Genomic DNA, 25437 nt, shown 5'->3' with positions numbered 1-25437 from the left:
AGTGGATCCACTCTATTACCCTTTTCCTCTTGCACCCCCTAGATATGTACACTAATTTGTATGGGAGTCACTTCTATATGGCAATGTCCAAAATAGCTGGTGTGTCTGTGTTTGTGAGAAATTTCACCCTCGTGGTTAACAGTGTAGTATGCAGGAAGATGTCATCATAGAGAATCAATTTCTATGCAGTTTAGCAGTCATTTATTTATTTAAAATATGTATAGCTTGCACTTCTAATTTAAAAAAAGGGTTCTTGAGGCAGCCTTGGCTAACAAAGGGAATTGGATAATGGTTGTTTTACAGAACTTGTATTATAATATTAGAGTATGCCAAAATATTTTCAGAAGTATTTTTCTTTGGATTATATTCTATATATTTAACCAATAAAATAGCTAATATGAGCTATGTAACTTCCTCTTTTCCTAAACACAGAAATCAGTTTACACGCATAGTTGAAGCTACAGGGAATATGTCATGGTGAGAGCAGGGAGAATTTATAGCATAAGCTTCCATGTTCATATTGAGGAAAATAATTTCATGGCTTAATATAATAATTTGTTGTAAGAAAGGAAATACTGAGAGAGTAATTGGCCATGTTGAAAAATTTACTGCATTTTTATGGCCTGGAAAAAGCAGTTATAGAATCATACTGTCCATTTTTAACACTGAAACATGTCAATCAGCATTTCATTACACTACATATATTATTTTTACTGCTCAGAACCTGTAACTACTTCTAACATCAAATGGCATTTAACCTCAGATTTGCTAAAAGAATGATGTTTGTATCCAGAGACCCTTCAACCCTTACTCAAGGCTCATTGTTACAATATAGGTTCTCAAAAGCACATTCCACTCCATTTTTGGATGCACATCCAGTTTATGCTTGCAGTTTCTGATCCAGTAAATAATGGAAGTGTAAGATCCTGCTGATATGTACAGGTGGATCAGGGCATTTGTGTTTTAATCTTTCATCCCATGGCTTACAATAGAAGTGAACCAAGAAAGAAATAGAAAGTAAAATACAGGCAAGATACATAGAAATGTATCAATTAAGTAACTGCTTCCTTAACCACTAAGAGATAAAAAATGATTAATGCTCATCTGAGAATGCATGTATATTTCTAAAATTCTAAAATCCCTGGGGGTTCTTAAGAAACTCAAGCTCTTCTGTGACCTATGTAACATTTTACCTAAAATCTAAGCTACATTAATTCCAACTCAAATCTTTAGATTCAGTTTTTTCCCCCAACAGGAAATATATTGATGCCACGAGCCCCACCACTCGCCACAGCATCTTCTGTTGCAAAACCTATGAGACCAACAACTCTCGTGAGAACAGGCTCACCTAAAAAGCCTCCTACAGCTTCTTCTTCCCCAGATTACAGTAAGAATTTTAATTACATAGGTCTTTTCTCTGTATCATGGCAGAAGGAACGAAGAGGGCAAGAGCAGTCTTTGAAGAGTCCTCACTTGTTCCCTGTCCCCTCAATGCCGGTGCACCTCCACAAACCCATGTCTGGAGTAGTACATGCCTCCCCATATACGAGGGCTGCCTACAAACTCCACCCGTCCTCATCACTTTGGTTGAAGGATGAGATGGAGTTGCACTATCTTCTTGAGAGAGCTGAATAGGCCCAATATTTGTAATTACCTATAATTTCTATGACTAGAACTTGCAAAAATATAACATTAAAATCATAAGACTTCAGCTTCATATATACAGGGTCCTAATTTCCCAGTCTGATCCACTGGAGTTATTACTATCGGTGTTTCCAGAAGAGATTTGAGGGCACTAACATTTCTTGGTATGTTTCTATTGGCTTGCAGCTTGTGTATGCATAACTTTCCCTGACTATTAATGGGACATGGCATGCTATAAAAAGATGATCCTGTTTGCCAACATTTTTGAAATGTTGCAAAGTACAAGACCAGTGTGCTCCCTGAGGAGAGATAGACAAAGGAGTTAAATGGCTGAAGTGTCAGTGAAACACAAAACAAATCTTTTTAGATTTTTAACAAGGATTTCATATATTATACATGAAACATCTCCAAAAGCAACAGTGAGCTCAGTCATTTGGGTTACAATTCTCTTTATTTTGGCATCTCCAATAGCTTTATAATTTCCAGCACAGCCAAATTCATCTCTTTTTAAAGAAAAATCTAATGTAAGTCCAGGCATGCACCAAAAAGAAGCTTTTAAGAAACTGCTTGAGGTTCACATGGCAATGAAATACAAACTGCTATTTGAAATGTTTCTTCTTCTTAGGTAACACAACTGTGTTCAGCTCACAGCCTACATCTGAGACGGATATAGCAGGCAAACCAAGGTATAAAGGTATGTCTAGAAGAGCTGAGACGGAAGGAATCTGTATGAGCACCTATATTTTTCAGTCCGTTGATCTGTATAACCCCAGTGGGAGAATGACTCACTCTCTCTTGTGAAAGATCTTGCTGCGCTAAGGGAAGAACTTAGGCAGTGGTGTGAGGAAGGAACCCACCATCATCTTTCCCACAAAGCTTCCCACAATATCTGCTCCTTTCCAGTGGCGGTCTCTCGCATCAAATCCCTTTCCAAATGTTGTCAGTCTTCAGGAATGTTCAGTGGAACTCCACTGGGAAGAGACAGAGATCACAAAGATGCTTTCTAAGTACACTGTTCTTTTCAAAATTCTTAGGATCCAAGTTATTGAGACTTGTTAGAGAACTACTAAATAAAAATAATAAAGGAGAGAATGGTGTAATAATATAAAGGCAGAGAACATCTGCATTGCTTTACCCTGAATCTTTTTTAGCCACAGTTTGTTAAGCAAAGGCCCAAACCTGATACTTTCCTACATAAACACATCTCTCGAGGATTGTAGAGTTCTGTAACACTGTGGTTTAGCCTCACAAAAAACAGATAAGATGGTAAACTTCAGATGGCAGAGCTTGTACATTGTGACAGAACTTGTATTTTGCAGAAAACCTGCATCTAAAACTAGACATCTCAATTCAAGCCTACTTTTCTGAACATCAAAATGTTTCTAAGTATCAGAAACAGTCTCCCATATGAGTTCTTACCTGAGATGTACTTCAGACACAGGTTTACTATCTCATCTTTTTAACTATGGATGTTTACCTTCCAGGTAATCATGTGAAGTATGTGAAAAAGGATGAAGATGTTCCGTGTTCCATCACGGATACTCTACAGCTTTTCCCTAATGAAGAAGGCGACAACAAATTGGCATCCAGCCCTCCACGGAATCCTCCTACCAACCTCACTGTGGTGACTGTTGAGGGCTGTCCATCATTTGTTGTACTGGATTGGGAAAAACCACAAAATGACACAGTTACAGGTTAGGCTGTTGCCTTCTCTGAATCTGAATATGGTGCTTACTTTTCTTTCTCTTCAATTCATTTACCAAAGACATTTGGGGCAGGGCCAAGACAATAATATATAAAGTGTTATGAAATTTCTTACAGGTTAGTTTGTGTTTTGTCTTAACATTGTTAACATGCATTGTATGGTATTCAGTTTCATTTCTATTGATGTTTAAAACTGCTGGTTATAACATTATTATTATAACCAATTCTGTTCATGCTAATAATAATAACAATTCTGAATCATCAATTCAGACTTTTCTGCCACTTGCAAAAGTATATAGACAGCTATCTAAGCCATTTAAAAGAAGAAACTTTCCCAAAAGACTAAAAAGTGTCTTTTTGTAATAGCCACACAATCAATCTCAATCAAGCTTTATTTTTATATCCCCCCCCCTTTCCCTGGTTGGCTCAGGGTGAGTAACAATGGGTTTTAAAAGCAGTCGGTACAAATTTACATATAATTAGCTGCATTGTTACTCATGTGTCCCTTTAAAGATATTAGAAATCCTTAATTTGAAAATGCCATTTAATTAATGGGAAGGTTTGTCAGTATTATTATCATGTCTACATTTGCAATTAAAGAAAGACAAAAATAAACATCTTGCAATTAAAAAGGCACATTGCCCTTGCTCCACCATGACCTTCCTTATAGCAAAGGGCCTGCAAATCCTTTGATCGTAGAGGGAAGAGAGCTTGTACCACCTTATTCCTACTTTCTGTCCTTTCTGCTCTTCCACAGTGCTTAAGCAGGGATCTTCCCTGGCCTACAACAGATTTTCCTTAAATAGGGCACTCTTTCAATCCCCTCCCCTGGTTTGTTCCTCCACTCTAACCAGAAGTGTTCTGAAGTCCTGTCACAATTGCAGCTGCCTCCTAGGCAGAGTCTGCACTTACTTTGTTTATTCCATTGTCAATCCTATTGAATTCAGATCGCTTTGAACTTGGGTCTTCCTCTCTATCCCCCTCCCCATTGAAACAGGAAAGTGTTCTGCATGTGGTTAGGGTAGTTCAGAAGGATGGGAGCCAAGCCTCTTTCTTTTCTTGAAGGGAGGAGCCAGGCAGGGAGCCTTTTTCTTTTCTTGGAGGGGTGGGGGAGAAGATCGAAAAAGGCAGAGGAGGGAGGAAAAATCCAGGAACGACAGAAGTTGAGAGAAATTAGGGGCTTCTCCTTTAAGGCAAGCGTGTCGCATGATCAGGTGTGGCCTATCAGAGGTTCTCTACCATGGAGCTTTCTTTCCCAATCCGAATTTGAGAAAATATTGAGCATTAAAAGCACTCTAAGATATCGCACAATAAAGGTAGGGTCACTCCGGATCAATCCTTCTTGCTGCAGAAGGAAATTTTAAATCGCCCCAAATCCAAACGGGAAATCGCATTCTGTGTAGAGGGCAGGGACTGAATCGATCTGGGGTTGGAATAAAAGCTCTGTGCAGTTTACACCCTAGTTTGTTCCCTCCTCCACAGCAGGGTTTGATTATGTGATTGGCTCCATCAGGTTGCCAAACTTGATTACTGAACTCAGAGTCTGCAGCTCCACCCCACTTGTAACAGGAGCATAATGGTCAGCCGGCTGCAGCTGGCAATTGCATGTGATCTGTCTTAGCCAAGATGAGTTACCCCTGCAAATCCAGGGTAGGTCTCATCACCAGACAAAATCCAGTAATATACCTGTGCCTGTACTGTGACTACCATGTTAGATGGTGGTCAGTATTGGTCTCACATTTCTCAGCCTATTTGTTAGCGACATAATTATTACCAGGGATACAGTAAGGAAACTTTAGAGTTCTGTGCCATAGCTGGCACCATATCACAATTTCACAGAAAGCTCAGCTCCATCTGTGCTGCTTGATTGGCTGTGGAATGACCTGACTGTACGACAGTTTGAAGTAACATTGACTGAGCAGTCCTGCAGTTGCAAGGATCAAGTATGTCTGTGAGTGTGACTTTTTGGAAGAGATGCCTTGCAAACAGTCCCTCTGCAAATCCAGTACCAAACAGGATGCTCGCTGTACATCCCTACACATTGAAAATGCATGCAAAGTGTCCATTGTTTCTGCTGAAGCCAAGGGTCAGAATTTTCCATTTTGACAAAAACTTGACTTACCCCATATTTTAACTGATTTAAAATAAAAGCATTAAGTGCTGGTGGCTAGACAAGAGAATCAACCAGCCTGTGAAAGAAAAATGAACCGAATGGTATGACTGATCAAATTTCCATCTTGATTTCAGAATACAAAGTTGTTTCAACTGAAAATGGAGCCAGTGATGAAAAAGACAAGTCCATTATCACTACAAATCAAACCCATTCTACTGTGGAGAACCTGAAACCTAATACAAGGTAACACAGTAAGAAAATGGTAGACTGTAATACTGAGAAAGAGTTGATGAATATCTTTATGCACAAATTTTGATAGGGCTTATTTCCATTAGTCACTCGCTTTGGTCATTAACTGAATTATTTCAGAAGCAGTAAGAGGCAGTGATAAATGAATGTGGTGCCAAGAAGGTGACATAACACCACCCAACCTTGTTTACTATGAACAGGGATTTATATTTGTAAAACTTGTCCCAATAAAAGATATGTACAATTGTGAGTCTTATAAATCAATGAAGATCAATTCAAAGGATAGAGAGGAATAACTGGAGACTGTTGCAGAAAGGGCTATTGATAGAAGTTTCTTAGCATCTTGACATGAATTTGGATAAGATATTGACATGATATCATGAAGTGATTCTTCTGTGTTTCAGGGATATTCAGGCTCTTTGCTAGTTATGGGCATTTTTTGCTTTTCATTTTGTTGGACAGCTGACTCTGGAAAATTCCATGTACTTATTAAGGACACAGACCTAATGCAGGTGCTCCATTCTCTCATAGCAACTCATGCTGGATAATCAGTACTTTGCATTGAATATTTTTTTCCTTAGGTGAGAAATGTTTTGGCTTTTGAATCTGGAGAGTTCTCAAGAATAACGTTTGCAGTTTCAGAGTAAGGAAAAATAACATCTGAAGACTTGACAAAATGCAAGCAATTAGGAAAATACAAAACAGTTTACCATAAATTTAGATTCTTCAGCATACTTCCAATGATTAAATGTTATTGGAATGAACAAAATTTGGCAGGGCTCTCAGTCAAAACAACATTTGTATACTATGATTCTTCATGCCTTGATATTTTAGTGTTTGTTGTCATCTAAAGAAGTTTGCAAATGGTCTCCACAATAGATAAGATACAGTTCACCAGCTGAAAATAATTGTTAGACCACTAATACATTTTCCACATCAACTGCAAGCCATGGCTAGTTGTATGCTTTGGTTATAGTTCAACACAGAATTGCATGTGTTTAAGTCGGTTCTGGAGCATGGCCTTTCCATTTTAGTACAGCCTGGATAGTACTGACTTAGCTATTGGGCACAGTCTCAACCAGATGAATTAGTTCAGGAGTCTCCAATGTGGTGCCCATGGGTGCCATACTGTATGCCAGTACTTTTCCTGGCACCTATCAAGTGCTTTTAGAAAGTAGAAGGAGCTAGATGAGGCCTTTGCCAGCAAGGCTTCTGATTGACTGTGCAGATTAAAAGGCATTATGTTAAACAGAACTTCTACTTCATATGTTGGGTTTTACTGTCTGAGTTAAGTATAACCACTGCTTGACATTTTGGGATCCTCCTGAAGGGCCATTTTGTGATTGGTTCCACCTCCTATGGCAACTATTTTGTGATTGTGCTATCTGCATTAGAATTCCTATGCTTAAAAATGTTGGGGATCCCTGAACTAGAAGATTAGTCCTTCTTGATATACTTTGCTACTGTGGATTATCTAAATTACAGCAGTAGGCAATACTAGTTACTGGAAGTCAATGTACAGATGATCCCATTTCACTTCCCTTGTTTCCATCACTAGTAAAAAGAAGGCCACCCTACCTCTAGTAAGGAGACAGCTAGCCTTTATCTGAATTGCTCAGCAAGTGCTTTTGGCCCCCCACGTTTCAACACAAGCCATCACTTGTGAATGTTTCTTGCTTCTTACTTTTTCCACCATGAATTCCTTACTTCTTCCACCATGAATTCCTCACATAGAGTTCTTGCTCCTTTCCTTTGCTTGCACTTTGGAACAGTCTGATACTCGTGATTATCTCTTTTTTTCTGGATTATCTGGATCTTATACCTTTTGGGGTGTTTCACAAGTTAAATGCTAGATTTTTATTTTATTACCCTTTTATTCTATAATTATCCCTTGGTTGCTGAAGAAAGGACATGTTTCATGTCCATGTCTTTGGCATACAAAAAGCATCTTTAACCACTTCTGTGGTTAAATAAAAGAGTAAGGCCACCTGGGGAGGAGATAGGGCGGGCCCTGTCCAGGATAAAAACTCAGAGGGCCCAATCAGGAGCCGCAAAGCGGCTCCTGATTAGGCCCTCCAAGTGTCCATCCAGGGCCAAGCAGCCAATGGGAAGGCACGTGAAGCGCCTTCCTATTGGCCCCTCACCAGGACAGACCAAAATTCCATTCACCCAGCCCAGTCTAGCTGCCAGTCTGCTCCTGACCACCAAAGGGAGAGGAGGTCAGTAGGGCTGCCAAGGGGGGTGAGAACAGAGGCTTGGAAAGGCTGTGCCAGCCCTTTTCACCCCAAGGCTGTCCTAACTGTCATGTCCAACTGCAAATTGCCTCAGAACCCTGACAGAGCTGGCAGGAGGCTGCAGAGTGCTCCCCTTCTCCCTCCCTCCCTTCAGGCCTGCTGCGAAGGAGCCCCTGACTGAGGGGAGGGGGCCTTTCCAAGACTAACGCAGGGGAGCCTGAGGGCCTTCCTTTTGAGGGGGGGGACTTTCCCCTTCTACCAAACAGTTGCCTGACAGGGAGGCCACAGAAAAGCCCCTTCTCACTTAAAATACTGCTCTGGCCGGGGGTTAGGCACAGCCAAGCCATGTGTCTTTCTTCTTTGCAACTCTCTGCAGGTTTGAGGCCACTGCACAGCGTTATTCTGCAAAGGAAACTGGCTCTTTTGTCTCCTGTTTCATCTGCACAACAATTCTGTGCAGTAGGCCTCAACATTCAACCCCATGCCCTTACAGACTGGACAACTCCTCCCCTTCCTCTTCCCACTGCCAAGCTCTAGCGCCCGTTGTATTCTTGGAGACAACGGGCTTTGCCCCTAGTAAGCAATAATACAGCAAAATAACTTTCACTGAATCCAGAATAATACAGATCTTTTTGTAATTGTATTGCTCTAAATCTCCAGCAGCTTAGGGACCATAAACAGGATATATTGGTGAATGCTGAGACCAAACAAGACAGTAATTGTGGTGGGAGTCAACACAGATGCAGTCACACATAATATTGGGGAATGAATGTTCCAAAGACCTCTGGGACCGGATTCAACTCAAGAATGTAGCACTGAAGGAGGTGCCTTCCTTCCTGACCCTGTTCTCAAGCTGAAACAGGCATGGGGAGCTTGTTTGCCCTGCTATGAGTCTTCTTGTATAATGACTAAAGCATATAGTGCCCCAAATATTGTCCTCCGTTTGCTTTGGTTCAGGAAAACAACTGAGGAGGAAAGTCTGAAGACTGTCTTTCCCATGTGCTACACTCTTGAGCTAAATTGACCCCAAGAGCACTTGAGAACATTAGTTCAGTGGTTCCCAACCCCCGGTCCGGCGACTGGTACTGGTCCATAGATCAGTTGGTACCGGGCCATTGCTTCTCTTCATCCTCCTCCCCGGCTGCTACCTCAGGGGCTGCCCTGCCACTCTGCCACCGGCTCACCTTTGGTGCTCTCCAGCAGCTGCCATGGCTGGGGCTCCCCCTCAGTGTGGCACTGTGCAGCTGCTGCTGGCAGCGCCTCCCAGTGGGCAGCATGAAGTCAGGGGGGCTGGTGGGAAAGCAAGTGGAGCAGGGGCTCAGGCGGCAGCAGTGACATCCCTCGGCAAAAGACTTCCCCCCCCCCAGGCCTCAGTAAAATTGTCAAGCATTGACCAGTCCCTGATGATAAAAAGGTTGGGGACTAGTGCATTAGTTCATCATTATGGCTTCTGTGCAGACTCACATAGGACTGTACAGTCACAAGCCAGCCATAGGAAAAACTACCAAGCTTTTTCAAATATTTTTCTAGAGCCTAAAAGTATTCCTCTCCACTCACAGTATATCCTTTCCCCCCCCCCTCAAAGGATCATATGATGGAGGCAGGGTGGGCACCCTTTCCTCAGTTCTTTCCTTGCCACCATGAGAAGAGACCAAGTCTTTATAGTCTCTTCCATTCTTCTATAGTTTTTCCAATAAAATGCACTTTCAATGTGCTCTTGCAGCTGAATTTTTCTGAGCAGAATAATTATTTCTAAAGTGCATTGAAAGTGCATTATCCAATGTGTGCATAATGGGCCTGTGTTTGCGTGATTGATATGGAAAATTTTCTTTTTGGCAAGTTGTACGCTTTCATAAATGTTCAGTTAACATATATAGTGGGGGAGCTAAGTGCATTAAGATGCAAGCCATGTTTTACCAAATTCCATGTGGATAAAGTAGTGTTCAGACCCAGTCTAGATTTTTTGCCCGAAGTGGATTCTGGGTTCCATATCAATCAGGATATAGTCTTTCCAGGTTTCCAGGCTCACTGTTGAATAAACATTACACACACTGGATGTCAGGCAGGCACTCCTTTTCTTTACTTAAAATGAACAGAAGTATAGGAAGCTCTTTGTTTTAAGGATCAAAACAAGCGGAAAGCAGCAGCATTCCAGTCAGTGTCTAGGTGGGCAGTGGCCACTATCAAAAGTTGTTTGCCTTGTCCTATCAAACTGACAGCCCATTCCACTAGAGCAGGGGTAGTCAGCCTGTGGTCCTCCAGATGTTCATGGACTACAATTCCAAACGCTGGCAGGGGCTCATGGACATCTGGAGGACCACAGGTTGACTACCCCTGCACTAGAGCACAAGCCTTGTCAGTGGCTTTTCTGTCCTGTTTGTCCCTCAGTGAGGCCATTTGGTCCACAATTTCTACATTTGTTCATCACTATTTTATGGATGTGGATGCTCAGAATGAGGCAGCTAGTGGGAAAGCGGTCCTACAATCTATCTTCCACTAATCAGTCCACAACCACCTTCTTGGTAAGCGAGCTTGCCGCAACAATGAAATCCTTCCTTTCCCCACTGTGAGTTGACCTGCTATGGTCTCTAGTTCCTTCCAGTGGTGAAGGGAGAACTGAGGGAAGAGTGCTCATCCTGCCTCCATCATGTGATCCTTTGGGCAGGAAAAAGGACATGCAGTGACAAAAGGGGAGGGGGAGCACTCTTGTGCTCTAGAAAAGGAAAAGCTTGATAGCTCTTCCCATAGCTGGCCTACAACTGTGCAGTCCCATGTATGCCTGCATAGAACACCCAGTGAACAGCTGTTACAGGTAAGTGCAACCCCATTTTCCATGATATTACGTATGATTAAAAATCAGACCAGGGAGCCTCTGACCCGATTCCTGTCATATATCATCTGGCCTCAGTTGAAAGGTTTTGGCATTGGATCAGAAAGTTGCTTGTTTTATGCCATAAATTTAAAAGGTTTATGATCATTAACAAGTTTATGATCTTATGATTTGTCTAAATGTAATGTGGGCACAAGGCTGCTCAGAGAAATACAACTATCTCACTTTTTCATGTACATTTCCATCACTCAGTGTGTTTTTTTAATCGCGAGTCAACACCCACTGATTCTACAGCAATGATATCTTAATAGATTGTATGTACTTTTCCTGTTTCACTAAATTATTTTTTTAAGGGCAAAGAAATTCAGACAGCGCATTATTCAAAGTCAGGAAACTTTAAAGCCATGCCCAAGACATTTTGCAATACATACTAAAATATTGTTGGCAGAAGCTGAAAGAGAAACGGGGGGGAAGTTAAATCAGAACTTCCTGTGTTCAATGAGAAATAATTAATTTATAGCAGCTTTTAAAAATCTGGAAGACACTGTAAACATGTGATTAGAGGATGCCAATTTGAAGTGGCAATTCTTTATCCTGTGGCCTTAAAGATAAGGACGCAGGGCCCCGGTGTAGCCTAAGCATCCTCACTGAGCTATGAGCCACTGGATTTCCACAGGGATTTTGGCAGCATTACTAGGCCTGTTCTTTCTGTCCTTAAATTTTTATTATGATGCCAGATAATGCAGTGCCATGCTGGGAACTGTCTGTTCACAGACATCCAACTTTTCTATTTTTGTTTCCGTTTTCCGTTTTATTGCTGCATTTGCCCAGTTCTTCAATGACAAATAAAAGGAATTTCTATCCTAATGACATTTTGTGGAAATTATCTGTTTGGGTTAATTTTACTCTGAAGTCAAATCTACAGGCAGCATTACATCGACACAACTTTTCATGTGTGTGTAGCATTGGGGAAGGTGGAAGATGGGTACATTTTAAATATAAGCATAGCTGGTGGCTGTTGTGGCTGTTATTGGCTCTCCTCACCAGCTCTGGTCTTTCCAAAATTGAAAATTTGATTTTTTAATTAATTGTCAGATAATGATGCCTGTGTCACTAATAGAGTTGCCCGCTTTATCGTCACTGCCAGGAAAATAAGATCCAAATTGTATGTCTAGAATTAAGATTTTAATTATTAGGACCTTTTATATGGTTTAGTTTTATATGAGTAATTATTATGTAAGAAATTTATTTGGCATTGTTCAAATTTTCTTTGTCTTATCCATTCTATTTTTAAATCCTGATAGCTCCTGTACATCCCTTTTAATCTGTGTAAAACAGCCTATGGCAGATCAATAAATTGGATTGATATTGACGTTGACCTGAAGCGACTATGTACTGCGAATACGCACATGGTTTATATATCTTGTCTATCCTCTTCAATTGTGGTGCACATTGGATAATATTCATCCACTCTTGTAATGTCACGGGGTTGGGGCACAGATTTATCTCATGTTCACTACTAATAGTACAGATTCAAATGGGTAGCCCTGTTGGTCTGAAGCAGCACAACAAAATTTGATTCCAATAGCATCTATAAGACCAACAGAGATATATTCAAAGTGTGAGCTTTTGAGTGCATGCACTCTTCCTCAGACAAAATGGAACAAGGATCATAAGAGTACAGATATAAAGAAAAGGTAAATTAGTGGCAAATTAGTAAACTGTGTCATAACATCCAAATTATGCAGTATGATAATTCTTTGCTAAAACAGCTAATCAGTCCTTTTGAGTTCAGTTGTATTTCACAAAAACACTAGAGAAATAAAAATGTCAAGGTTAGTAATTAATAGAAGACACTTTCCCAGTTGTGAAATGAAATAATTAAAAGAGACTAGTTGCTTGCCGCATCCATCTCCACCCAAGCATAGAAGCATCCCCACAAGGGACAAGGCGCTCAGTTTGGTATATTGTCCTGAGACCAGAGTTAGATTCTAAATCACATTACATACTACTTACGTCACATTACACTCACATTGTCCCAAATACATTAAAAGAAGAGGGGATTGTAAGGAATGTGTGTAAGAGCTAAATGAGATTAGCATATGTAGTAAGATAAGAAACATATGTCCTTGTTGAGGTCTGGGTATTCCATTGTTTTGAGTGTTGTAATAATTTGTATTTCTGCAATCTCCATTTCTAGTCTATTCTTGAAGTTCCTTTGCATAAAACAGTTACTTTGAAGTCCCTTATTAAATGTCCTGGAAGTTTGAAGTATTCCCCTACAGGTTTTTCAGTCCTGTGATTTTTGATGTCAGACTTGTGTACATAAATTCTTTGGCAGAGGGTTTGACCTGTTTGCTCATCTTCTACATTGTATATACAATTAAATGCCAACAATGACCCTCTATTCTCTAAATTTGAAAATAAGTCCTGTTTAATTCTTTGACAGAACCAGCCCATTTTGTCTTGCAGGCCCAGTTCTATCCCTGCCCACCCCCTTTCTGGCTGGTTGCCAACTCCAGATGGGTGGCAAAATGAAGTCTCTGGGTAACTGCTGCCACCACCTGGATAAAGTACAGTGTCGCAGCTAGGACCGTTTATGCACTGGGAACTTCACTGAACCCAGCTCCCTTGCAGGAGCACAAAACGGGGGCGGATGAGGTGCACCAGGCCAAATACTCCCCCATGTGGGTGCAGGAAGAGGTGGGGCCACCTACCACGACTAATACGCCAGCCTGCAGCCCAGCATGAAACCTCTAGTGCATAAACGGTCTAGGAGAGTCAGGACCCCTGCTGCCCTTTTCTCACCCAGTTTACTGGCCAGGTCAATTAAGAAAAAGAAGAAGTGTTGATTATTATGTGCCACTTACCCAAAGGAGTCTCAAAGCGGCTTACAGTCGCCTTCCCTTTCCTCTCCACACAGCAGACACCCTATGAGGTAGGTGAGGCTGAAAGAGCCCTGATATCACTGCTTAGTCAGAACAGCTTTATCAGGGCTGTGGTGAGCCCAAGGTCACCCAGCTGGCTGCATGTGGGAGAATGTAGAATCGAACTCGGCTCGCCAGATTAGAAGTCCACACTCCTAACCACTACACTGGCTCTGTGAAAGGGAAGGTGAACAGGGGTGTAGCAGCCCCTCCCCCTCTCTCCCCAACCCAAAGGGGGAAAAATGCTCTTTTGAAATAGCGATGGGGCATTTTGCCACCAATTCAATGAGGCTTACTTCTAGGAACACATTTTTTTAATTGTAACTGTTGATGCCATTGCATACTGAATTCTGACTGTCTACTAAGACAAAAATGTTAAAAACAAGTATTGGTGTAGTAGTTAAGAGTGGCAGCTTCTAATCTGGCAAGCCAGGTTTGATTCCCTGCTCCTCCACATGCAGCCAGCTGGGTGACCTTGGGCTCATCACAGATCTGTTAGAAGCTGTTCCCAAAGAGCAGCTCTCTCAGCCTCACTGACTTCACAGGGTGTCTGTTATGGGAGATGAAGGGAAGGTAATTGTAAGTCATTTTGAGACTCCTTTGGGCAGTGAAAGTGCCAGCACTTCTTCTTCTATTGACATAAAACCTTAGGTTTTCAGGGTCAGCCCACACATACAAAATGACAGATGCAATATATAGTACAAATGTGCATAAGATATATTTGTATTTTGTTATGCCTTCTAAAAGCCCCTACTATGTTCCCACAACATGTACGCATGGCAAAATATATATGTATTGGTTCAGTCCAGTACAGGCAATTTCCAAATCCAAAATTATGTGTACGGGAATTTTTTATTTATTTGTTTTTGTACATAACATTTCCCCTAAGTATTCAAAATGTTTTCTGTGCAGTATCTCAGTTATCTTTGCAATAGTTACGTAAAGTGAGCCAGCATTATTTATTATGTGGGAAGCTTGATGTTCATAGAAAAAAACTAAGCTTTTCGTCTTATTTTTGTCCTAGTTATGAATTCGTTGTGATACCTAGCAACCCTCTTGGTGAAGGACCAAGTAGTGAAACAAAGCCATTTAAAACAGAATCAGGTATGAGTTTCAATAAGTGCGTCAATTAGCTGGCATCCTTTTAAAATATTAAAGTACAAAACAACATAGCAATTTTTACATTCGCAATTTCTGTAGCCTCACTTTAGACTGACCCACTTTATCCAATAAATCAGGGATAGTCAACCTGTGGTCCTCCAGATGTCCATGGACTACAATTTCCATGAGCCCCTGCCAATGTTTGCTGGCAGGGGCGCATGGGAATTGTAGTCCATGAACATCTGGAGGACCACAGGTTGTCTACCCCTGCAATAAATAACATTTTTAAAAGCCTTGTCCCCTGCAATGGTTCTAAGTCCTTGGGCAGCTGGTTTGTTGAGTTTAGATTTGCGTTATTTCTGCCCTAATATCAAATCATGCTAATATTGTACAAACTATAATTCTGGTCAAATACAGCCAAATCCTTTTCCAGTGTGCTTCTGTAATGCTACAAATTATTTTGTGGTCTGATTTAGTATTTGTTTTTCTTTCCTTCTTAGCGGACCCAAGAGTGAATGAGCAAATTTCAAGTAAGTTCCTATAACTATAGCATACTCTGATGAGAACATATTTGTGCAGTGAGATAATATATAGCTTTATGACAGAGTGGGACTGAAATAGAAAGGCATTCACACATGATTTCACTTTTTCAACCCATACCATTTGCAAGTATTCCTGCCATGTTAAATGTTTACCTGAGAAGGGCTTAATCAATGTGATGTAGTTCTCCAAAGGCAGCTCTGCTGGCTCAGAACCAATGAGCAGAAATGAGCCAGGCACAGCTCATATTTTCTCAGCTCTGTCATTGAATTAAAAGAGAGGCCAGTGAAATAAAAAGGCTGCTTCTCACTACATAAGTGATTTAACAGAGACACAGCATTGCTTTGCCATTATGCGGTAGAAAATCTGCCATCAACCTCTGCTTCTAGAGAGCTCTGAAAACCGTAGGCCTTTCTGAAAAAAATACCTGCAACATATCTGTTCCACATAATATATTTCTGGTAAGGACTTAGAGGAGGTATCTCATGACTTAAGTGCCAATCAGTGCTTAACACACTCAGGATGGCTGTCCTGCCCCTGAGTTCCTCCTCCTCCAACCGGCTTGCCTGTCTGTCCAGCGGCCAGCCAGTCGCCTTCTACCACCCTCTCTGACCATTTCCCTCTGAGGCTTGGAGGCTGTAGATCCCTGCCGTGTGAGAGCTGCCCCTGCCGGTGAGTTCCCTAACACCTGCCTACAGCTTTTCCAGATCCTGGGGGAATGGGGAGTTTGTCTGCAGAGTTCTTCTACCCCACCCCCCTAATCTAGTGCCTATTGTATTCCTGAATGCAATGGGCTTGGCCCCTAGTATTGTAATAGAAGTTCCATGTCAGGACTGGGTCTCTTAATTCATGTTGGTTAATAATATTCAACATTCTGTAATAACATGCTTCCATTCTGCGATATGAGAGTTTCTTCATTAAATACTAACTGGAGACAAGTCATCTACTGGCTTGAGCTAGATATTATGCCAAACGATGGTTACAGAAGCCTAATGCTGTGGTATAGTGTCATGCTGGAATTAACAAACTAGTATACCACCCACCAGCTAGGGTGGCCAGGTTTACCATTCTGGGTAGGATTCTCCTCACCTACCCCTAATAATCGCCCCAACTTACCTTGATCCAGAAGAATGCTGCATTTAATGCAACCTACTGTCATCACCCAGCAGTGATATCAGCATATCAGGGTCATTATGGAGGATGCTGTTTTGGGGACAAAACTCAGTGGTTTTAAGCAAATTTTATCATATAATTTTGCTCAAAAACTAGAAAAAAGTAGAAAGGATGTACCATTGGCGGTACTAATAAAGTAAATAAATAAATGAGAAAAAGAAATATATCTGTCAGTTTCTTGTCTACTCTGGCCCTAGGTTCAATTAGACATATATGTTTGACATATTAGGGCCATGAAACTAGTCTAACTCTAGAGTAATTGTATTGTGGTGGAGTTACTTCAGATGTGTACAAAAAAGCTGGATTAATCACAAGTTCCCATAGTACACTTCAAGGGACACAGAGTGTTTGCTAATAATGTTAACAAGTTCTTAGTCAACTCTTTTTATCTGGATTTCAATATTTGTGCCACACACATTTTCGGTACACCGTAGCCAATAGTTTATTTTTGATCTGTTGCAGTGGGAAAAGATGCAATTTGGACTGAAATCAAATTCAGTTCTGATGAGTACTCTGAATGCAAAGGAAAACAGTATGTCAAGAGAACTTGGTACAAGAAGTTTGTTGGTGTACAACTATGCAACTCTCTGAGGTACAAAATTTACCTCAGTGATTCACTTACAGGTAGGTCATCTAAGGCAGTCTCACTGAATTACCAGCATGGACGTTAATAGGATAGCTGGAGCCATGACATTATTTATATGCTTTATGATATACAATCTTAGCTACTCCATGTGATAAAATCAAACAGAATTTTTTGCCCATAAGCTCAGAATAATCATTCTTGATGTCCTATGGGTTTCCATAGAAAATGGAACATAGTAAGCAGTATCCAGCCTTTTGTGCACAAAGGTTTTCCTGAGTTCTCAGGGGTGCGGAACCCACCTGAAGAAACAAGAAGAAGAGTTGGTTCTTATATGCCACTTTTCTCTACCAGAAGGAGTCTCAAAGCATCTTACAATCCCCTTCCCTTTCCTCTCCCCACAACCGTCACCTTGTGAGGTAGGTGAGGCTAAGAGAGCCCTGATATTACTGCTCGGTCAGAACAGTATTATCAGGGCTGTAATGAGCCCAAGGTCACCCAGCTGGCTGCATGTGGAGAAGCGGGGAATCAAACCCAGCTCACCAGATTAAAAGTCCGTGCTTCTAACCACTACACCTAGATGGCTGTGCAGGTGAGTTGTTGGTAGTGAGGAGGAACAATGGAGCTGCATTTGCAGCAGAGGAAGGAAGAGCAATTTCATCCCCTTCACCTTCCTCACTTTAACCCCACCGCCAACATGGCTTTTCCTGCACACAGGCCCTGCAGTTCAAGGAATGGCATTTGTGGGGCTTGAAAGGGGCTGCACGAATGGAGATGAGTACAAGGAAATTCTGCATGCTGTGCAGAGTGGAAGGATACTTTACTGTACAAAACAGTTTTTGGTATAGAACTGCGTAGTCACAGGGTTTGCCTGGCAAGGCTAGGAAGGTTCACAAATGCTGACCAAAGATAATCAGCTATCAACAAACCAGCTATAGCAATAAATTGCTATATGATGGATGGCATGTGACAAGCAGGACTGTAGAACAGATTAGCCCCATTTGCTTTATCTCTGTTGCTGCACATCACTCCATACCGCAACACAGCTCTGCATGTCTGTCATGGAGTCAGCTACTGAAATGGCTTTTTTTAATGAGCATACGGCAGGTGTATATCAGACAAGTGATTGGTGTTGTCTGAGTGGAGAGAAGCTGCCACCTGATCAACGGGTGGATTATACAGTAAATGCAGCATGCACACAGGTCTTGATTAGAGGCATACCGCAGACATGAAAAACTTTTATCTGTCCATCATTGTAATATATTATTTTACAAAATTATAGAAGTGCAGAGCTACTAGTAACCAAAAGGTACTCCACCCCTCAACGTACTTTGAAAGCAACTATGTATGCATTAGTCATTCCAATCTCTGGTCTATTTTAGTGACTCTACTAATGAAACATGCCAGCATTGTTCTTCTAAAGCAGCAGTCACTACAGACCTCATCTAGCAAACTTCTAGTATAAGCATTTCAACAAATGGCATTTATTAAGGAAGGCCATAAACGTTTCTGTAATCTTCTTCTAATGATATTTGAATTTTAAATTTTTAACACATTCTCGATGTTTTCAGGGAAATTTTATAACATAGGTGATCAAAGAGGACATGGAGAAGACCACTGCCAATTTGTGGACTCCTACTTTGATGGAAAGACTGGGCAACAGCTTCGGCCAGATCAACTACCTACTAAAGATGGTACATAAATAGGCCCTTTTAAGAATAAAATAGTTGTAACTATGGGGTTATGGGAGTTTTCTTTGATGTTCACTTGTTCAAGTATACACAACATACAAGAGCAAACTCTTTTTTGAAAATGTGTACTATACACAAGGGAACAGGATTAGGTGTGGTCTTTCAACAAAAATATACTCTTTGGTATCCAGTTTTGGCATATAAACCCTCTTTAGCCCTCTTTAAGTATTTGAAAGGTTGTCACTTGGAGGAGGGCAGGATGCTGTTTCTGCTGGCTGCAGAGGAGAGGACACGCAGTAATGGGTTTAAACTTCAAGTACAATGATATAGGCTAGATATCAGGAAAAAGTTTTTCACAGTCAGAGTAGTTCAGCAGTGGAATAGGCTGCCTAAGGAGGTGGTGAGCGCCCCCTCACTGGAAGTCTTCAAGCAAAGGTTGGATACACACTTTTCTTGGATGCTTTAGGATGCTTAGGGCTAATCCTGCGTTGAGCAGGGGGTTGGACTAGATGGCCTGTATGGCCCCTTCCAACTCTATGCTTCTATGATTCTATATCTAAGTGTGTAATGTGTGAAAAGATCTGAAAGTTTAAGACAAATTATTTTTGCACTGGCTACAAAAACCAGGCCTCATCAACTATAATGAGCAGTTACTGGGAAAATTAGACCTGAATAAGCAAGAATAGTAATGGCCATGTATCTCAAGCCTTAAAATTTTACTTAGCAACTACAATGGTTCAGATTGGGCTTTCTCAACCAGGGTTTTATAAAACCCTGGGATTTCTTGACAGCCCTGGAAGGGTTTCCTGAATAGGGAGTATATTTTCTATATATATTTTTTTACATTTGTTAAATATTTATCAGGTGATATGACCATATATAGTAATGTTGACCATTTCCACCTTCCCAAAATGGCCAATGATGGGCCTGGAGGAGGTGGGAAGGGGAGGTGCCCCAGGTAGGTGTGTACACAGCTATGCCTCCCAACCATATTCTGCATGATCGCATCACTTCTGGAATTTCTCAAAGTCTGAAGAATGTTTCAGGGGTTTCTCAATGCTAAAAATGTTGAGAGAAGTTGGTTCAGATTATACATGGAAATTATAAGAAGAGTTGGTACTTATATGCCACTTTTCTATGCCTGAAGGAGTCTCAAAGTGGCTTACAATCGCTTTTCCTTTCCTCTCCCCACAACATACACCCTGTGAGGGAGGTAAAGCTGAGACAGCCCTGATATTACTGCTTGATATGAACAGCTTTATCAGTGCTGTGGTGAGTCCAAGGTCACCCAGCTGGTTGCATGTGGGGGAGTGTGGAATCAAACCCTGCTCACCAGATTAGAAGTTCACACTCCTAACCACTACACCAAGCCAGCTCTCAGTGTGTGCATTCAGTTAAATCAAGCCAGTTATTTTTCAGGTAACATTTAAATCGATTACAGATTTTATGATCTGATCAAGTACTGGTATACAAACTTTTTCAACTTTTATTCAGCTGTACCAATCAACTGGGGTGGTGGGAGCGGAGAGCTCTGCACTGTCTTGGCTGAGGATGGCTCCTCTTGCATCTTGATTTAAACCATGCTGCAAAAGGAGCCAGCCCAGGATTGGCCATGGCAGTATGGAACTCTCAGCTCCTGCCATTCCGACTGACCCTCTCATGTCTGCGTGTAGATGCAAGAGACTTCCCTTCTGCACACAGATCATGGAATAGACTCTCCTGCAACACGGTTTAAGCCACACCACAGGAAAAGCCCTCCCAGCCAGTTCTGTAGGCAGCGGGGAAAGAGCTCCCAGCTGCATGCTGATCCTGAGGACAGCTTCTGCTGCAGCATGGTTTAAACTGCAAAGAGCCTCTTGTGGCGCAGAGTGGTAAGGCATCAGACATGCAGTCTGAAGCTCTGCCCATGAGGCTGGGAGTTCAATCCCAGCAGCCAGCTCAAGGTTGACTCAGCTTTCCATCCTTCCGAGGTCGGTAAAATGAGTGCCCAGCTTGCTGGGGGGTAAACGGTCATGACTGGGGAAGGCACTGGCAAACCACCCCGTATTGAGTCTGCCATGAAAATGCTAGACGGCGTCACCCCAAGGGTCAGACATGACCCAGTGCTTGCACAGGGGATACCTTTACAGGGGAAACCAAACCAGCCCCAAGCTCAGGCTGGCTTTCTCTTTAATCAGTTTGTTTATTGTTTTCATCTTCTCAGGTCTATTGGACCAGGAGAAATTGGGATTTCCAAAAAAAAAATCCCAGATCTGAATATTATACCAGCATACCCACCTAAGATTTTTCAGAAATACCTACACTTGAGGGTCTAATAAACCTGAACCGGGGGTGGGAGGATTTTTTTTTTCACACCCCTAATAGCAATCTCAGTGTAAACATTAATGCCATTATCACAGATTGGGTTGGATCCAGCAATCATGGGTGACAATGGTTGTGTATCTTTCCCTGTCCCTTCACCCTCAGCAGTGCTTTTATTCATTTGTTTCCTGAAACAGTTTCTTCCCAAAGTTTTGGGAACCAAGTGAACTGGCACTGGAGTGGGAAAATAATGAATTTGCCCTCTGTCATTTTCATCAGAGCATTTCCACTGATGGAAGAGAAAAGGAGCCATTTTAGCCCTTTTCCTCTCTTCACTGTAGCATCCCAACTTGCATAGCTATTAGTCTACCCACGTCCTGCAACTCTGGGGAATTTCTCTGGTGTTGAAAAGGATTGCTGGATTAAAAAATGCAGAAAATCTATTATCACTCATCAGTTCTTTAGGGTATTCCTGAAAATGTATTGTTCAGATCCTAAGTTATACTGACATTAAACTTCACATTTCCTCCCCCCCCCCCTCCCCAATTTGGATCCTCCAGGCTTTTTCAGAGCTTTTCGACAGGAGCCTGTCAAGTTTGGAAAAATAGGAGCTGCAACTCACACTAACTACGTTCACTGGTACGAATGTGGAACTACAATACCTGGGAAATGGTAGAACAAGACGTGAACTGAATGTCGATGGACTGTATCCAGCTATGACCAACACAAGACAAACTCCAGTGATTGAAACATGCCATGGTTATTATATTTGTCATACTGAAACCTAGTGACAAATATTGTGTCAACTAACAGCATTGTCTGTGTAATAGTTGCCCGGATCTATGGATCTTTTGTAAGAGTTAGAACTTAGAACATGTCCGAAAGTAATGTCTTGGGAAGCTGGCTCCCTACTAGTGTCTTATGGTACCATCTATTGTAAAAGATGTAGTTTATTATTTATCCTTTTTTGACACTGAGGCACCTTTTAACAAAAAAGTTAACAATTATATTCTGAATGGTAGTTATATTGCCTAAGTTCATGTTCTGGTTTCTTGCTCTTTTGAGGTACTTAAGTTATTCAGTCATGGTAGTTTGGTATGTTTCCAATCTTACTCTATGAAGTGGAAGACAATGTTTTCTTCTTTTACTATGAATGCTGGGAAATTGATGGTGGTATAGAGCTCTTGTACCCAATATACAGGGATTTTGAAGCCACAGAGATAACTCCATTACCATACATCTGCAGCTGCTGAATGGCACCGACTGTATTACTTGGAGCAGCAACATACAGTATCTTCAGGTGAAACCCTCTTGGTTGCTGATAGGGGGGTTCTGTAGTCATGCTTGCTGAGCTTAGCTTTGGCAATGTGACAAAAGCAACTGAGACCACAATGCAAAGGCCTGCTCTTCAAGTTATAATTCCTCTTTGTCTCAAGCTGGCTGTCAAACAGCTTCATGGGCCATTTTTTGGCATAACTTCTGACCCATAATAGCTAATACTCGTGGCTAAGTTTTGTAAATTTTTGTTGCAATGATTTTTAGCTACTGCCTGATTTTAAAAGCTCCCTAAATCTTTTGCTAGGCAAATTAGGTAGGAAATATGCACAAGGCTAATCAAGCCAAGGACAAGATCAGCTCTGTGTTTCATCCTCTATTGTGGGGACTCACGTATGAGGTATCCGTGTCACTTACAAAGGGTATGTGTACATTTCAAGCACAGCTTTTCCACTTGAAAATACAAACAGCAAGAGGTTTGATCTTTTCTCAGTCACTGCTTCCACAGAAAGCTATCAAGACACCTTCACCATTCATAACTGACACAGTTCATAAGTAGCAGGTAAGATGGTCAAATTAAGAATAAGGTTTACATGTACTCTGGCAAACCAATGATCACAGAGTTTTGACTATAATATAGATCAATGAAGATGTTAATGAAATAGGTGTACAGTAATTTACCTCCAAAGCATACAAAACCACCTGCATTGCTTATATTTTTAAAATTTACTTTATATAAAACTGAAAAGTGATGGGATCTGCTTTGTAGAATGGCTATATTGACTGTTTTAAAAGTACAGCTGCACAGTCCTTCCCAAAGTGCTATATTTGTACTGCTTAAACATTTAAACATTCTATATATATATATATGAGATGTAGGTTTTAAAGGTGCTTATTCAATGTATTAAGATATAAAAAGGAACACAAGGAATATTGGATGGGCTGTTTATAAGAGAATTTCTTTTAAGTACATTGCAGGTACACTGTACTCTTAATAAAGTATTTTTAATCATAAAATGTTATTGGCATCATTCAGCATCATTTTTTCAGGTAGCAGAACTACATGCACTGAAAATAAGTACAAGGCTTTAAAAGAAAACCTCCTCGAGAAGGGTTCAGTGTAGAACTGTTTTATATATGACACCTCCATGTAATTCTTGTAGGGCTTTAGCCAGCAGCCCACATGTGCTTACCCTGATGCACTTCATTCAGTAAAACACTAGAAGAGCATTTGCAGTAGGAGTACTTGGCAGAAGAACTTTCACTCTCCAGCACCCTTCATCATGTGTGGTCCCATCCGACTACAAACAGTACAAACTTCAGTCTTGCCTGAAGAGATTTCTAAATACCACCTCCAAGATTTTTCCACGAGTATACGTGAACCAATTGATCTGAACATCAGAGGCTGCCCAAATGTGCATCGCTGAGAATAGGTCGTTTTGTATCTTCTGTATTGTTGTGATGGCCTCTCTCCTCTGAGCATATACTAAGAGGGAAAAGGGTTATAAAAAGGCCGTTACATCCCACGTTGATCCCTTTGGGCATGTCTAAAAGGAGGACTGGGCCCAAAAATTCAATTTTTGATGTGGAATAAATCTTCTGGCATGCCCCCTAAAATGGAAGTGAATACAGATATGTCTGTAGTCCTGCCCCAGGGAGCGCACTAGAAGAGGCAGGGAGGTAGCTGGCAGAGGCCAGGGCCACAGCTGAGGTGGTGCCTATGAAGCCAACGGGGGCCAGGCAGCAGCCATAAAGCTCCTGGAGGGCAGGTTGCTGCCTACGCAGCCTCCTGAGGCCAAGGCAGTACCCGTGAAGCCGGAGGAGGCCAGGGCCCTTCTGCCACAAGAGGTTAAGGAGAGAGGGGGGAGAGAGCAGGGGAGCAGGTCAGGGAAGCAAAGGGAGGGTTGGAGAGGGGGGGGAAGTGGGGAGAAAGAGTCTGTGTGTATTTCAGTCTGTATGACAGAGAGGGAGGGAGAGACCCATGAGCCCCAGAGCAGGTATATCGGGCTGTCACTACTTTTATTAAAGCTTTAGTCACACTTTCCTTCACAAGCTCCACAAGCACCATTACTCTCTGACAGAGCAGATACGTATGGAGAAGAAAATTATATAAGCTGATCTGAGCTCTACTGGAGAGAAAACTGGGGGGATAAATGAAGTAAATAAATGAATATACAAAGAAATCTGAACAGACAGTGAGAACTTCAAGTTCCCTGTGTACTACGGGTACTGGAATGGAACAGTTAACTATTTTGGTCTGGCCAAAGCATTTCACTTAACACATTCACACTTTTCTAGTGGGGGAGGATGCTTGCCTCATCTCCAAGGAGCTATCACTTTACCAATAGCCCAACATGTTCCTCTCCTTTTCAAATCATTATTTTTCTTGGATCTGCTCTCATCACAGCACTCTGAATGGATAAACTTATTCAGCAATTTCTGTGATCATTTTATGCACATGCATTGCCTGCCAAAAAGATAGGGCTATGCAAATCAGCACCAGACACATATGTACAAGGTATTACTTGAAAATCATTGAAACTTTTATTGAACAAAAATATAAAAATGTGAATCTATGGTTTCTGGACACCTAATTCTGAAGACAGTGTTTCCATCTCTAACACTTCCTCAAAGAGTTCGGTACTCTTTGATTTACACCACATCAAAACAGCAGTTTGGGCATCCTTCAGGGACTCAAATCATGTTCCTTTTAATATTCTTTGTGCTTTGGGAACACAAAGAAATCTGATGGGTCAAGATGTAGGCTGTAGAATGGATGGGGTAAGGTTTCCCAATGAAATTTTCATAGTACCACCTTTGCTACCCACATAGAATGAGCTGGTACGCTGCCATGATGGAAATTCCTTGGCATAACTTTCCTAGTTTTTCTCCCCAATGCAGTTTTCAACTGTTTTCAGGCAACCTAACTAACACCAAGACAAGTGTACTACTGAAAAAACCTGTCTGCAGCTATCCACCTACTGCAGAGACATATTTAAACATATTTTGTTTTGAATATACTGCTGCCTGTATGAAGTGGAACCTTAGTAGCAATACTTTTTGACTTACCCT

At 41.4% G+C, this 25437-nt stretch overlaps 1 protein-coding gene across 20 annotated transcripts in view; it reads left to right on the top strand.

Annotated features, from left to right (window-relative positions):
* The window catches only part of ABI3BP (ABI family member 3 binding protein), a 165553-nt gene extending 142171 nt beyond the window's left edge, over nucleotides 1–23382 (top strand). For 19 of the 20 annotated variants that reach the window (XM_077342090.1, XM_077342085.1, XM_077342089.1 and 16 more), the window contains 9 exons: nucleotides 1256–1387; nucleotides 2270–2338; nucleotides 3129–3338; nucleotides 5596–5704; nucleotides 14726–14805; nucleotides 15303–15332; nucleotides 16978–17139; nucleotides 18670–18792; nucleotides 21651–23382. In XM_077342090.1, coding sequence (XP_077198205.1) covers nucleotides 1256–1387; nucleotides 2270–2338; nucleotides 3129–3338; nucleotides 5596–5704; nucleotides 14726–14805; nucleotides 15303–15332; nucleotides 16978–17139; nucleotides 18670–18792; nucleotides 21651–21766 — 1031 coding nt within the window. In that variant the 3' untranslated portion in view covers nucleotides 21767–23382. The remainder of the gene's footprint in view (nucleotides 1–1255; nucleotides 1388–2269; nucleotides 2339–3128; nucleotides 3339–5595; nucleotides 5705–14725; nucleotides 14806–15302; nucleotides 15333–16977; nucleotides 17140–18669; nucleotides 18793–21650) is intronic. The other variant, XM_077342092.1, reaches the window with a different exon arrangement.
* Nucleotides 23383–25437: the final 2055 nt, after the last annotated feature.

Source organism: Paroedura picta, chromosome 6 (assembly GCF_049243985.1).
Source record: "Paroedura picta isolate Pp20150507F chromosome 6, Ppicta_v3.0, whole genome shotgun sequence".
Classification (NCBI taxonomy): Eukaryota; Metazoa; Chordata; class Lepidosauria; order Squamata; family Gekkonidae; genus Paroedura; species Paroedura picta.
Note: the sequence above shows the minus strand (reverse complement) of the source record. Positions and strands in the feature narration are given on the sequence as shown.